General features: G+C 45.1%; 1 protein-coding gene across 1 annotated transcript in view; it reads right to left on the bottom strand.

The window, feature by feature from the left end:
- The window catches only part of LOC149339359 (uncharacterized), an 81,349-nt gene that overhangs the window by 25,919 nt on the left and 39,193 nt on the right, over nt 1-16,237 (bottom strand). The window contains exons 2-5 of the mRNA XM_089548116.1: nt 10,139-10,339; nt 9,179-9,240; nt 7,096-7,152; nt 1,500-1,554 (exon numbers count right to left, since the gene is read on the bottom strand). Of these exons, the coding sequence (XP_089404242.1) occupies nt 1,500-1,554; nt 7,096-7,152; nt 9,179-9,240; nt 10,139-10,187 (223 nt within the window). The 5' untranslated portion in view covers nt 10,188-10,339. The remainder of the gene's footprint in view (nt 1-1,499; nt 1,555-7,095; nt 7,153-9,178; nt 9,241-10,138; nt 10,340-16,237) is intronic.

Genomic DNA, 16,237 nt, shown 5'->3' with positions numbered 1-16,237 from the left:
GGAAGTCGGTTGTGTTCGAAACACATGGCGAAGCGCGGACCCGGCAACCGCCCGTCTGCTTTTCTCCATGCGTGTTTGTGTTCTGTGTGTTTGTGTCTTTTCTCCGCTCCAAAGCATATGTCATTCATTGGAGTCAAGGCGTACGCAAGATGCACGAAAGATAAGGGGTGTGTGTGCGGAGCGGTCAAGTGGGCGAGCAAGGGAAAGGCTCTGCTGCACTACTAATTAAAACCTTGTTTTGGGGGGCTCGCATAGAAGAAAAGAAACTGAGAAGGGAGCGCGCACGCAGAGCGTCTCGTGACGTGATCACGGCGGGGGGGGAGGGGGGGTGGGGCGAACCAACTCCCTCAGTTTTACTATTTTTTTACTTTTTATGGCTAGGGTTCAAGGCTGTCGCCGCACGCTCCCTCCGCAGTTTTTTTTTTTGTTCCTTCATGCGGGTTTGTAGGCATGAGCCAGAACAGAAGGCGCTGCGGAAAGCCTTGTGCAGACGACGCGACGCCAAGGCTACGCCCAACCTTCTCCCGTCAGTCAGAACGATGCACCAATGGAGTGCCTTTAGCGAAAGTAGCCCCCCTTGACGTCAGCGGGGTGCAGAGTAGTGGGCCGGGCCCGTTTTTGAAGGAAGGAAAGAACGAACGGGCTTTGATTTGAATTTTCGCAGCTTTTCGGGGCGCGCATGGCTCTAGTATTTTGCAGAGGTTATCTTCGATGCCTCATCTATGCAGTGGGCTTGTTTTTCAAAAATGTCCGGACCCTGGGCAGTGGCCCTTTAAAACTGCCATGGACGAACTGCGGACGTCCGAAGGAGCTCCGGTGCCGATTGGGTGGTTACGGCAGCATCAGTGCTTTAGAAGGTTAGTACTTTCAAGCACATCGCGTTATTCAAATAATTTAAACTTTCCGCAAAAATTTCTGATCACCACCAGGTAACCTGCACAAGTGATGCAGTTTCCTGGCGCACATTCACAGATGTCATTTAATTGCTTGCATCCATTTGGGTGTCACCTAGCACACCAACTGTACTTATGGGAGGTAAGAAATTTTTTGTGGATTCTTTGGAATTTTACTTGCTTCTTTTAGATCTGTTTAATTTACGTAAAGGTGCCGATTGGGTGGTTACGGCAGCATCAGTGCTTTAGAAGGTTAGTACTTTCAAGCGCATCGCGTTATTCAAATAATTTAAACTTTCCGCAAAAATTTCTGATCACCACCAGGTAACCTGCACAAGTGATGTAGTTTCTTGGCGCACATTCACAGATGTCATTTAATTGCTTGCATCCATTTGGGTGTCACCTAGCACACCAACTGTACTTATGGGAGGTAAGAAATTTTTTGTGGATTCTTTGGAATTTTACTTGCTTCTTAGATCTGTTTAATTTACGTAAAGAATGGTCACTCAGAATCGTTTATTGCTCAAATATTTCCTCTCGCAGGTTCGGAAAACCTGTAGAAAAATGGAGGACAATCGAACTATGCCAACTGCAAGAACAGCTTACCAGGGTTTATGAGATTTGCACTTTTGAATTCAACAGCAGGATGCTCGTACACCTCCTGCACAAGGAACAGTGTCAACCTTAAAAACCCAGCACTGCACCAAAATGCCAGCAAAACACTACACTACAAAAACGTATAGTAGCTTCCCTCCCTATGTGTAAGAAGAAGAGACACCAGACTAGATGGATAAATATATTTGTTGTACAAGAAAAAAAAAAAAAGTATTTAAGCAATTAATGAGTGCTAGCAAGACCACACAGACCAGACTGGTATTCTCGATTTCACTTTGCTATTGTATCCAGGGGCTGAACTTGGAATAGCAAGGCATATAAATAAGGCCATAAAGACAAGTTTAACAAAACGTAACGAGTTAAGAAGTGATCAATATGCCTTGCTTTTGTCATGTGAAATAGATTACATGGCTATTAAAATAGCCCCGACTATAACCACAACCAGCATCATTATCTTCTGCGTATTTTACCTCCTATTTCAGTGCTTGTCATGCACACAGGTCATCAAACACATAACGATATCAGCCAGTCCCACACATGTGCGAGATAGGAAATCGGAACAGAGAAGATCACTTGTTCCAGCCCTAATAAGGGAGTAATTACTCATTGGCATCCACCCGAGCGCAGCCATACGGCTACAAAGGAAAGCTGTACAGCTTTCTCAGAAACTTCGTAGTTAAAGAAAAATTCGTCCTGGTCCGGGGTACGAACCCAGGACCACCGCTTCACCGGAGCAGTCGCTCTACCAATTGAGCTAACCAGGACAGCAGGTGGTCCTGGGTTCAAACCCCGGACCAGGACGAATTTTTCTTTAACTACGAAGTTTCTGAGAAAGCTGTACAGCTTTCCTTTGTAGCCGTATGGCTGCGCTCGGGTGGATGCCAATGAGTAATTACTCCCTTATTACAAATCTACTCCACCTTGGGGGATTCCCCTAAACATTTGACCAACACTGTTCCATCCCTGTGCAGTAACAAAGCTTGCAGTGTACACATTTAAGGCATTCAACATTGGAGGGGCCGACAGCCCTGCCTACGGCTCCTGGAGCTGTGATGAGACAATGGGATGCGTCCTTTGTATATGCTCTGTCTGTAATGCTGAGAGACAGGTGCTGTGCAGCTCACAAGACAGCCTTGAACCTCGCCTGCTGATGGAGATCAAAATCCTTGGGATGGCGGTTGCACCTATTGTCTGCCTTGAAGGCTTGACGAGCATCATAGTTTCACTTCCTGAGTGTCATTGCGCTTGCACGAAAGGATGCAACTTTGTTGCACATACATTCTAATTTATATCCTTGTTCCTCACTCCACCCCTGTTCACTCATTAATGTTCATTCTTCGCTGTCCTGTGGAGCAGCGTACTGAACTACAATCCTCTTTTGATTAACCTCCCTGCTTCTCACCTCCAACCACTGCCCCACCTCATTCAGGGCGTGAAATTAATTGAGAATTCAAACTCAGAGAGAGAGAGCAAGGCATCATGTAAACAATAAAAAAAGAAGAAAAAAACGCATCCTGTGCTGCACTTGATTACTAGTAATGAGAAAAAGGTTGATGCCTCTGACCCCCCCGTGTAAGCATTCACTGATCATGTCAATCACAAGTGCGTATTGAAGTGAAAGCGAGGACTTGCAAATATGTAAGGAGCCGTATTCCTGTGAAACACCAGTGTAGATGCTTTCGAATGAAAAATCTGTGAAAAAGAGCCTAATGTGCAGAAAAGCACTAGCAGAAATTGATCAATTGTATTTAAAACCTGAATAAACAGTTTTTCTAAGAGTATACAAGACAACCTTTTACTGCTGTAAAGCTATGGCTGCTGCACTTAATTCACCTTTGAGTTGCTTGGCTGCATGAACTTTAAATGGTCAGTAAGTAACAGTTGTTGAAATACTTCTGGTAAGCTGAACTACGCAACCAACCCACACTTCAGATGAAAAAAAAAAAGGCATTTGCAAAATCCAGTGATGTTAACACATTTTCAGCAATTCTCATCCCTAAGATGAGCTTAGACACTCTGGTAAATTTGTCCCCGGATTTTCCTTACTGCTGAACCGAAGGTACATGCATTCATTTATTCAGTTACTGGTTTACTTATGTATTTATTTTCTCACTGGCTTTGACAGACAAACTGCTATCAATATTGGTGCAAGGCACGTCCCGGAGTGCACCACTACACATTTCCACAGAGCTGCTCAAGACTAATACCGCTGGGAAATTTAGTGTGCCAAGGTATGTAGTGAAGCAGAATGAACAATACTTGACTATTGATGTCAAAAGTTCATGCCCAAAATGTAAATTTTTAGGGGTGTGCGAATATTTGAAATTTTCTAATATATTTCGAATATTATATTTTTAGTATTCGAATTCGATTCGAAATCCAAGTATTCGTGTTGTTTCGAATATTCGAACCGACGCGAATATTCGTACCTAGACGAATATTCATTGTGAGCACCGGCGTGCATTTCGGTCCGCAAGCCCTATCGACAGATATATAACATGGCGGCGCCTACACGGAAAGAAAATTCTTTCTTCCTCCAAGGGCAATGCCGTAGCTGACTGTGCTGGTCAGCTTTTTTGTGGCTATACCTGCGAAGCTGTTATAGTCGGAGCTGTGCACGAAGTACCTCGCAATACGTGCCAGGTCAGTGCCAAGTCAGAGGGCATTTTCTGTGGCTGGAGGAGTCGTTTCAGTTAGAAGGGAACTACTTCTGTCTGACCATGTGGTGCAGCTGGTTTTCCTTCACGACAACCTTTTACGTCATGCAAACAACGCGCTTTTGTGCTGATGGCAAGCTAGCCTAATCAATGCTGTGTACTAGCCATCTTCTCTGATATTTCCACTCTTCTAAGAATAATGTTCGAGACTTTCATACTTTTTGTGCAGCCACACATACCTTTTGTGCTCATTTAATCATCGATAGTTGAACTGTGATGTTGTTGGGTGCCCAAATAAATGTTTTGTAGTGATTAAATGCATCTGTCCTTGATTATTCGATATTTGGAACTAAGTATTCGTATTCGAAAAATTTGATATTCGCACACCCCTATAAATTTTATAAAAGACTCACCAGGAAATTCCTGCCCTCAGCTATGTAATACAGACACGTGCCTTAATGTTGGTAATCAAAAAGTTGGTAATCACAGCGTTTAACCACACTCGTGATACCTTCGAGACTGCTCACCTCGTACTGAATGTCGATGCATGCAAATAGTGCAGCTGCAAAGATAAAATTCATAGTTTGGCTCTAGGTGCCCTTTTACAATAATCTTTGTGGATTAAAAAAAAAAATGAGTAAGCATGAATAATTAATGTGTGTGCCACAGTATATGCAATTCAGCAATCAATCCTAGCAGAAATTTTTTTTGCATCAGAACTACCATTCTGAGATGTAGCTTGGTAGCTATAAATGGTCATTTCAGTGTGTTTGTCAGAATCACTGATGGATGTTCTTACTGCTGCCAAAAATATCAAGAGTGTCCAAATTATTAGGCTATTTTAAGAAGCAACAAAGAAAAATGCGATTAAGAGAACTAATATATTTGCCTTGTTTAGGGAAGAAAAAACGATATTCAGATTTATATTGCAACACGGAGGGCTCCTGTGAAGTCCTCAGAGTGCACACTTTCGCTGAGACAGCTTCTGGGCACAATATAGCAACCTTTTCTTCCTGAGCACTAAACTAATACAGCCAGTTTTGCATGAAACAGCACTATTTACATAGCTTCCTAAAAGGAATTCTAACAAGTACAAAATTTTATTCTTCATGTCACAAGCACCCATAATGAAAATCGATAGAATCATAGGGGCAGTCGTTTCACTTTCTTGTTAAATTCTTTCCCCTAACTAAACACCACTGACTCACTTCAAAAGGTTATATGTTTCAATCATAAATGACAAAACAGCGTTTAAATTCAATAACATAACTAATTACTTTTCTAAAAATTGGGCAAATGCAAATAAATTTACTTTCCAATGATTGCTTGCAAAAGTAATAGCACTACATTAAATTTATGGCTTCTAAAAAGTAATGCAATTACTCCTAAACTACTTTTTGGTTTTCATGCATACAAAGAACCAAAGTAAACAAAGTAAAAAACAACCTCTCTCTAGACCAGATGCACACATTCTTTAGTCTTCTCGCCAAGCTGTTTCCCCTTCCTTCTTTCTTACGGCATGGGCCTTTGCAACAGCAACGGCAACAAAAACATAGCCGAACACTCCTCACTTTCACTGCGCTAAAGACACAAAAAAGCGGTGAACCCAACGCCTTGCAGCACTGAGCTTCCTCCATCGTTTGAAGCCACCAAAGCACGTTATTTATTGTTTCGCTGCTCTCAGGAATTGATCTTGGCAGTCTGCACCCAGTAATTTTCGTGTCATGTGCACCTCTGGCTCTTGCCCCAACACTCCATGGCGACGACCATAACCAGGCACAGCTGTGCCATTAGCTGACGTAACCTCAGGAGTGCCTCAGGAGTGCTTTTGAGGTCCCCTTCAGAGCGCACGAGAGATTAAAGATTTGCTAACACAAAGAGCAGTGATTGAAAATTGGTTTTTGAGGAAAGGAAATGGCGGAGTAATTGTCTCATATATCTTGGTGGACACAGAGCAGCAAAGGAAGGGAGGAAGGCGAGAGTGAAAGGAGAAATAGAGAAAGAGACGCCTAGCGGAGGGCTCTAGAATCATTTCCTTCAATGTGCTCGCTGACATCGCACAGCATATGCGCACATTTGTGCTTTCACCCACATCGAAAGCAGCGATGCATTTTAATGAAAGTGATTAGTTTTTGTTCTTGCTGCAAAATTTCATCACATTAATTTAATTACTGCCATGTCTGGTTCCAGTAAAGGCAACTACAGGCACCATCACTTCGAAACCTAATGTAATCTTGTGAGGATGGCCCTATCTTTTCGGTGCACTTGATAATAAAAGAATTCTAGCTGAAAAAAAAAAAGTGTTACTGTACTAACATGGTTCTTATATGACCATATCACTTGAGGCATATGCCAGCTTGGGGAATTTAAAGTAGCTTGCTCACAATATTCCTTTCAGTTCTGAATTAAAATCCAAACCATGGAGAATATTAAAATTTTGAGATTTTATCACGGAGCATGTCAAGATTGGAGCAAGAAAAGGTTCAATACTCCTATATGTTTAATTATGCAGTTACTATTAAGACCTATCTCTATACTGCAATTTAACACTGGTCTCAGAATCAATTATACTGCCTTTGACTCATTCCTGTCACAATGCTTTGTTATACAAGTAGATCCATTTTCAGCATTTAAAGCCTTCACCCTAATTAACATAAAAAAAAAAACTGCACTGACTGGTGTTGTATCAGAGCTTCAGCAAAACACTAAGATGTCAATCGTAACTTTTTTTTTTGCATTAATTTCACATGCTTGGCTTGAAATGGTTCTGTGGACGATTTTGCACATTTTGGATTTTGCATATATTAGTGCCCATGTTTCTGTACATCACGCCTTCTCTAGGGCCTCTGACAACATTCAGGATGCATGTACAAATGTATGTGCAGTGCCCAAAGGGGATAAAAGCAGATAACTTACAGGAGTTCACTCACCTTGTGTGCACTGTTGAGCCACGCCATCTGTGGAGGGACTTTGTCAACAACTCTGATCTGCAAGGATGATGCAAGTTACTAATAGTTACTTGGCTGCTGGAGGCGAGAGAGAGATTGGTAACTTTTCAGCATCCTGGCACAAGCGGAAGCCGCACACCAGAATCCCAACCAATCATTTCATTTATACCACATGGAAGCCTAATGATGCCACAATACAGCCTAACCTTAAATGAAATGGTTTAGACAAACGCATGTGGAAAATGAAGCTATACACTCAACGCAAACAAAACAAGGTTTGGTATGGTTTGGTTTATGGGGTTTAACGTCCCAAAGCGACTAAGGCTATGAGAGATGCCGTAGTGGAGGGCTCCGGAAATTTCGACCACCTGGGGTTCTTTAACGTGCACTGACATCGCACAGTACACGGGCCTCTAGAATTTCTCCTCCAAAGAAATTCAACCGCCGCAGCCAGGATCGAACCCGTGTCTTTCGGGTCAGCAGCTGAGCACCATAACCACTGAGCCACCGCGGCGGCTCAAACAAAACAAGGCATGGATGATGGATCCTAAGGTGTCGTTAGAGACGACCTGCAATAGGATGTGTTAAGAGCCTCCAGAAATTTTTTCCAGTTGCTTGTTTATGTCGGCGAAACGTAGGAAAACAATGCACAGATTTTACACACTGCACACTCTGCAATGAGATGAGGCTAACGGTTCAGACATCTAGCTAACTATATGGTCCACCGTTACTTTAAAGAAGTAGAACATCACCGTTACTTTAAAGAAGTAGAACACCAAATTTTCGTAGTGAATTTTTGCTTTGCAACTGTGAGCGGGACGATGGTAAACATGGATCACCCCGAGAAATTTAGCCGCACTCAGTAAATGATTTATAGCTGAATTCATTCCTGATGTAGTTTCAGTTTCGGTTTTAGCAGTCGAACGGTGGTTGTGATGTCTCAAGTAACTATCAGATAATGTGATGCACACAAAGACTGCAATAGACTATAGTCGGATAGAACTTAAGAAGGAAGCGGCTTTCCCCGTCAAAGGATCCCCCTCCAGCCAATGGCGTCGGCCGACTCTCGTGACCCTGCTAGGGTGACAATGCAGGGAGCGGTGCCACAATGAAGAGAGGGGTCTATCCCTGACTACGGAGGGAGGGGACTATCTCCTTTTATCTACCACTCCCTGCTTTGTCACACTAGCAGGGTCACGAGAATCGACCGACACCAATGGCTGGAAGGGGATCGTTTGATGGGGAAAAACCGCTAGTAAAAGAGTTGGAGTGAATTAAAATGCCAAAGCAGCGATTATATTGCAGTTCTTGGACGCGGCAAATGTGATATAATAGCTACTTGTGAGATCATAACCACCATTTGGCTACTGGAACCGAAACAAACTACATAGGAAGAGAAATTGAACTATACATTATAATTATTCAAATTGCGAGACAAAAAATACACTGAGTGAACTAAAACATTTGTGATAACACCACAAGTGAAGTTCCAAGCCTTGAGAGAGGTCAAGGTGTTACTTATTAGTGTTTTGGCGATTTTGAGCAAACCGGCAGCATGCAGTGTGTACCAAACCAACACTTTTGGATACTCAAGGCTTCTGAGCCAAAGATGGCCTCAGGTGCTTTCAAAGTTTATCCAGACACTAACTTTGGTCTTTTATTTTGCTGTTTAAATCTACTAAGGTATGGCTTTCCAAAAAACAAATTCGAGTTGCATGTTACATAAAAAGTAAAGACTGCATATTAGTAACAAATGAAGAACATTAACTACACCTCATGACCATATAATCACACTGTCCTTTGCAGAGTTACCAAATGGAAAACTTCGTTTTCTGTATGCACTACATCTTTTGCAAGTATTATTGTGTCAACCAGTTACAACCGCACAAGCAGCGATACATCAAGAAACAGTCTCAACTCTTGCTACCAATTCTTTCTCTTTTTTTCAGCCCCTGGCCACACTCATTGTTCATGAGTGTCCTGTAGAAAGCAACATAGTATACACCTGCTGCTCAGCACCGATGCTTTTATCTCGAGGTCGCAGCAGGTCAAAGATTTTTCGTACCTTTGATGCAACATTACTTTTGAGCAAGAAGTCAACAAGATGCCGTCCCGTAAACCCAGTTCCTGTGGGAGAGACAGACGAAAAGGTATACCACGAAAGGTCATTTTAATAACGTAGACATGAAACGTGGCCACAACTGCCTCGAAGCACAATGCATGCACACGTCTTACTAACAAAAAAAATGCGAGCAACCACTGTGCATATAAGTGGCAATCGTTTGCATGAAATTGCTCACACAATACGGACAACATACACTAAAGCATTTTATTGGACATTAATGCTGCATTATGGTGCTTTAGCCTTCACGATGACAGACGGAAAACGCTGTTACCTGCCCTCGGAGGGGAGGTCATCTAAACAACACTAACCGGGGAGCGGGGAAAGAAGCAGGTAGTGAGAGGAGGAAAGAAACGAGAATGTAAATGACACATGCTAGGTATTCTTCAAGGCCGCGCTTGCCGAGTTCGGCACGCCTCGAAGCCAACAAATATGGCCTTTGAGATGCGCTCTAAAATTACGCCCGCCTGGTCATCTACCACGCAAAAACATCCACGAAGCATTTTTTTTTTCCTCGCCATATCCCACGCTAAACGGGAAGGTGAGTGCATGAGCGTGGTCAGTCCAAGCTCACAAGTGACAGAATATAACGACATGCGCGTTTCCGTCGCAGTAAACGATGACATTCCTGGCGGCTCAGTAACGATCACGCCAAAGAAAAAAATCCGAGAAATCTAGCTAATTAATAATTCAGACTAGAGTGAACGAATCTAGCCGGGAAGAAACAATTATGAGAATTTCTAGTAACGCTAAGTCAACGCACAGGCCCAAGGAACTGTCAGCGGTGCCTTTACCGCCGGCAGCGGATATGACACACCACTCAAAGAACGCGCTGCTTGAAGGTGAGCGGATAATGCAGAGGGGCCTCTCTCGCTGCTAAAATTCACTGCTGCGTGCACCTACCTCCCAGAATAAGGAATCGGTACTTCTCGTTGAGATCGCCGTCCCCCATGTTGACGTTTCGGCCTTGACACCGGCAAAGCTGATACCGGCAGACGACGTTCGCGCAGCTTCCGAGCTATCGCACGGTGGAGCAGAAGCAGCACCGGGACCGGGAACACGTGGGCGGCGGCCGGAACAGGAGGCGGTGGCCCGCGACGACGACTGCAGCGGCGGAGTCGCGAAAATAGCTGAATGAATCAGCGCCAGGTGACGCCACCTTTATTAGCATCACTATCATTGACGACGTTGGAAGAGTTTCATAACCATTTTTCTGACAAAGCTCCGATTCACGATGCAGAATGCGGAGATGTCCTGCGACTAGTTTCTTAAAACTTGCAGATTGAGGCGCCGCCTAGAAACGCTATCGCCAGTTACTGTTGCCGCCTAACTTGCTTGTGTTTATTTCATTTTAAGCAATCCTCAGCAGTTTTTGTTTGTTTTTACTGCGCACGTGAAGCCAAAAGTTCTTATTTTTTAAATTTTGATGGTTTTATAGCGGCAATTTTTTTTAACCACGTAGTATGTGGGAAATTTTGACCAGTTTTTTATTTAAATATTTTGCGCAGAAATAACGCTTCTTTCGATACTCTGTTGCAGGGGGTTGCAGGAGCCGCTGTAGAACATTTTTCAAGCATTTTCAACTACCACCCGCTGAGCTCAATGGCTATGCTCAATCGACATAGAAGCGCATAGAAGAGACCCTACCTCCACCACTCCATGTCCACCACATAGTAGCTAGCTGCCGCATGGCGGCCAACGGTCGATTTCTTGAGCGCGGAAGCAGCTGCTATTTGAATGAAGATTTGTTCGGATACTGACGCTGCACAAGTTTAATCGCCAGGTTTCAAATTATCCGTCGCCGTTTCGAAAAACTTTGGTTTATGTAAACTTCTCGACATTTCATGCCTTTCATCCTGTGCTTATTTTTGTAAGTTATGGGTCTGGGCTAGTGTATAAACGATGTTCGACACAAAGCGCGCAGAAAGACACGGTCGAATGAAGATGACAGACAAGCGCTCAATTTTGCTTTTCAGTGTCGTCGCACCGTACTGCACTCAGACGATATAGCATATACACGCTACTAAGGGCCGCGCTCGTGTATGGTCCGCTCCTCCAACTTGGGAGACGATTTTGGGGGAAAAAATCAGCTGCCTGCTGGTATCCTTATAATCTTCCAGCATGAACCGCTGTGGAGATGTGTGCCATTTAAAACAGAATTCAGACGCCTGTCTGGGTAACCTGCCGACCACGAAGTGACGCCGAGAGGACGGCTAAGAAGAGCATCACTTCAGCTTGTCTGCTCGCGGATTTTGTGAATTCATGGCATGCGATGAGCCCAAACGCTTTAAGGGGACAAAAACTTCGAATGCAATGAATGGAACCGAAGATGACTTCTTTTATGAGGGTGGTGAGGCCGGGCATGAGCAGCAGGGACAGCGATAGCGATGAATGGTCATATTCTAAAGCAGCAAATGTGTAGAGGTGGTTTTTGTGAGTAGCATTCGAGTCAAATGTAGAATCTCCGAGTGAACGCTATAGTTTACAAATACATTTTAAAAATTGCTGTTCGCAGCTTATTAGGGTGGCACATCACCGCGTATTTTTTGCTGGCCCTTCTCCGCTGACGTAGAGTGGGCAGTCTAGGCGAGCCTCCAAATTGGGCGTGCAAGTGATGTGGGCGGGATGGGGCGCGGCGGAGTGCAGTCTCGACTTGTTTCCGTTTCTTTTTTAAGGCGAAAGCCTTTAATGCCTCATCGTTATCGACAGAAGGTTGTCGACAGGAGGTTGTCAGCAGAAGGTTGTCAGTAGAGGTGTCACGCTTTTCGGTTGGTTGAAATGGTTATGACGTCAGAGTGCGCGGATTCGCAGTATGCGGTCACCGACGGATGCCTACGCCCCCTTTTGGAGCAGACGACAACTAATAAAATGGTTCTCGTCTGCTCCGACAGGGGGCGTAAGGCGTCCTTTGGTGACCACATTACATACCTCATTACTGCGAACAGGGCCATGGATACAACCGAACTCATCGAAGCAGAGAGATAGTCGTGCTGAAGAAGCAGTCAAAGTCGGCATCCAAAGTATGTAGTTGTAATGTGCAGTCAAAGTTTGTCGTCAAATAAAGCACTAGTACAGCACAAACAGTCTCGCAGTCAATGCCAAACAGTACGCCAGGAAAGGCTTTCGCCTTGCAGCACTTTAGAGAGCCAAAGTGCCCCCCGAATTTTTTTTTTCCTGACGCATAGCCGTGTATGAGTTGAGGGGGGAAAGAAGGCTCATTTAAGAAAAAAATCACCGGTATATCGGTGTTAATGAAGCTAGCTTAAAGTTTTTTCGGCGCGGTGACGAGTGGAATGCCGATCGCCCGTACGCTTTGCCTAACCTAAGTAAATATGATTTCATGGTTCCTTTAAATGTAACTACGCGCCAGATATAGCGTCAGACTGTATACGTTTCAATAAACTTAGTTTCCCCAGAAATAAGCGTGAAAAATTGAACTGAAAATTGATGCTTTCCTCTAAAGGTGGCACCCTGCCAAAATCACGAAAAAAAATTCGGCCTTAAGCAGTTTTCAAACATCGTTGTCACGGATGGTATGACGACAGTCCCGGACAATTTTTTTGACAAAAGCAGGGCGGCTAGTGTCATTTGAAGTAGAACTCGTGCCCGCGAAGAACTGTACGACTCGGCGGAGGCGGCGCTTATGGTCACAATCTCCTTGCATATATAGTTAAGAGAGGGCATCGAATGTAGGTAACGTATATAGTGTACAGTCGAGCCCCCTTATAACGAAGCTAACGATCACGCGGGTTGCGTTCGTTGTATCCGAAGTTAGTAGTAAGCGGACTTCGCATTTTACAGCCAGAAATACGAAGTCCAACGAAACTCTTGCAAAAGTTCTTTATGAGCGTCGACTTCTTCAAAAGAGACCATATCACGGCGCTTTCCAAACATTCAAGAGAAGTTATACTTTATATGTGTTCCTCTCCGAGACCCTTTATCAGTTCCAGAAATTAAGCTACTTTGAGAGCATTATGTAACTAATCGTGGTTAAAGCGCTGACAGCAACTAGTGGCAGGTCGACCACCCTCCTCGTCATCGTCATCAGATTCTCGGCAGCCGGGCAGCCTTCGTACTTCGAGTACAGTGGCTTCGTCAGTGCATGACTTTTCGATGCCTGTGCCATGATCCGCACTAGCGAAGTCGTCTCGGGCGAAATCATGTCTGGCCATCTGTGCATCGACAACGCATCGCTACAAATGCGCGTGCATTTAGCCATGTGAGTGGACAACAGTGTTTTCAGTCGGTACCCATAAAGCATGCCTTACGGAAGCAATCCCTGATGCACTCCGCAGTCAGTCCCATCCACGCGACCTTAATCATTTCCACAGCACCGAAAAAAAGATCTCCAACCGTAACATTGCCAACTGGTGTGTGAACTTCTGTCCGCATGAACTGCATGGTAAGGCATCTTAAAAGCGCGAATGACGCCTGTTTCCTATGGCTTGATCATTCACTAGGCATTCGGTGGCGAGAAAAACGCTGTCACCACGGCCAGAGCAGGTAATTTATTTATTTATTTTATTGCGTTCCAAAGTTATCAAGCACGAGATAGAGCTGGTATTTTTTTCGCTATGTCATGCTCGAACTCAATAAGCCACTCGACGAGCAAATCGTGTGCAAAACCCATTGCGCCATTGGAACTTATACCTGCATGCTCGCCGCATGAAAAAAAGAAGTCTCGCGTTATCCATGCCTTTGTGTTCGGCCTAGAACGTACGAAAACATATAGCTCCCAAAGCATCGCTATGCGCGAGACATGCCGATGACACGCCGATGATGCAAAAGCTTACGGTGTTTCTCACCAGTGTAAGTGTCGACGGCAGCATTTTGTAAAACAGTGCCGTTTTGTCAGTCATGTTTCACCTTTTTTTATTGCGTTTTTGGGTCCTCGCGTTCTTCTCGGAGGAAGAAAAGTATACAAAGCTGTACCTTACAAGTACTAACGTATGGGGCAAAGCGTGGAGGCTAACGAAAAGTGTTCAAATTATGTTAAGGACAACGCAGCGAGCTATGGAAAGAAAAATGATAGGTGTAATGTTAAGAGACCGGAAGCGGGCAGAGTGGGTGAGGGAACGAACGCGGGTTACCGACATCCTAGTCGACAACAAGAGGAAGAAAGGGGCTTGGGCAGGGCATGTTATGCGAAGGCAAGATAACCGCTGGTCCTTAAGAATAACGGACTGGATGCCAAGAGAAGGGAAGCGTACCAGGGGCCGCCAGAAAGTTAGTCGGGTGGATGAGATTAAAGGGACAGTGAGGAGAGCTCTATTAATATTTTTTTAATAGCAAAATCCGATAGTTCGGCATTTCATGGCTTTGTTGCCACTTGGCCGGAAGCGAAAGATTCATTTATTTCTAAGAAATTTGGATTCGAAGTTGAAAAGTTTTTTCCGCCGCTCTGATTCAAACTTGGGATTCTCCTATGACGACACAGGACTAAGTAACGTGAAACATGACGCGCACATGACGTAACGCAGACTCCGTGATTTCTGACGGCCAGCAGAGCGGCCTAGCAGCAGCCGAAAAGAAAGCTACCGCCGGCCGCACGTTGAAAGCATCTATCGGCTATTGCGGCCGTCGCTACCGTCGCTTCGTTTATGTTTGCAACGGCGTTTTGCCAGCGTTACGACGGATCCCGTTCTCGAAGTCGTCAACGAAATTCTCGCATACCGCATACCCTTTAGCATACCGTGTACCTTGTTACCGTTAGCGGAATACTGGGAGCCCGCCTAGCGTCGGTGAGCCGGCGCTGATTGGTCCCGATGCTGCAGGCGCGCGCGTAGCTGCCGGGCACGTGGCGCCATCTGACGTCGTCAAGGAGATTTGCGCATGCATTGACTGCGCCTCAGTGATTCGTAGCTTCTCGTGTCCCAGTGTTACTAGAAGCATTGGTTCTACAACACTAGCTGCATTCGATTCAGCCGTGGTTCTCTGCACCGCCGGAACCGGTTCACGGTGCGCTGCACCAAAGCGCTCGATTCACAGCGCCCTTGCACCGCCGTCCGCGATTGATTTTGGTGCAGTCGTGGTGCCGCTTCGGTGCAAAGAACCGCGGCACCGTCAGAGACGGAGGTGCAGGATAGTGGTGCACGTGTTTGACGGCGTAAGCAGACGACGCGCGCAGCCAACGTTTTGTTTGTTAACATCAATGGCCAACTAAAGGAAGTTTTTCCGTTTCTCGCGACAGCCTGAACAGCCTCTTGAATTCGAAGCTGAAATACCTAGCTACTACGCTTTCGTAGTAGTTGGGGCTTCTGTTGCGGTCTGTCCGAACTGTGTTGCTGCAAAAGAAAGCACCACGTCTGCTTCCTCATCTTCGCTGTCTGACGACTCAGAAAATTCCATAAAAGTGGATTCGGCGATGTCGTAGTCCATGACTCCACGAGGCACGAAAAACAGACGCGACGCACCCGGCAACACAACACACCACGACGGACGAGAACCGGATAGCAGACGACAAGGCCTGTGCGTGCACGCGCTTGATTGAAAATCTCCGCACCAGTGATTTGTGACGCTGCTGACGCGCTGCACCTGCACCAAGAAACTGGAATTGCACCGCGCCGGCACCAACGGAACTTTTTCAGAATTAGTGCAGAGAACCAGTTCTGAATCGAACAGACCTACTGTTTTGTCCTATGACGTCATCACGCTTGTACTTGCGAGTTTGGCCTGTGGCGGCGATACCTGTATTTTGGTTCTTGCTCTTTTCTACGTTACAAGAGCTTTGTTTTCAGTATGAGTAGCGTTTTTGTAATCAGGAGCTGGTATTCTGTCGATACAAGCCAACTTCAATTTCTCCTCAGTGTCCCTTTAAGAAGTAGCGGGGATACGGTGGCCGCAGCTGGCAAAAGACAGAGCTAATTAGAGAGACATGGGAGACGTTTTTGCCCTGCAATGGGCGTAGTCAGGCTGATGATGACGATGATGATGCCACAGGTGCCTGGGGACGCTTTTCCATCTCCGCGCTTACCGGAAGAGCGAGTTTTTCGACTGCGGGGC

This window comes from Amblyomma mixtum, chromosome 6 (genome assembly GCF_055824585.1).
Source record: "Amblyomma mixtum isolate Tamu chromosome 6, ASM5582458v1, whole genome shotgun sequence".
NCBI lineage: Eukaryota > Metazoa > Arthropoda > Arachnida > Ixodida > Ixodidae > Amblyomma > Amblyomma mixtum.
The sequence above is the reverse complement of the archived record's forward strand: the minus strand, read 5'-3'. Positions and strand labels throughout refer to the sequence as shown.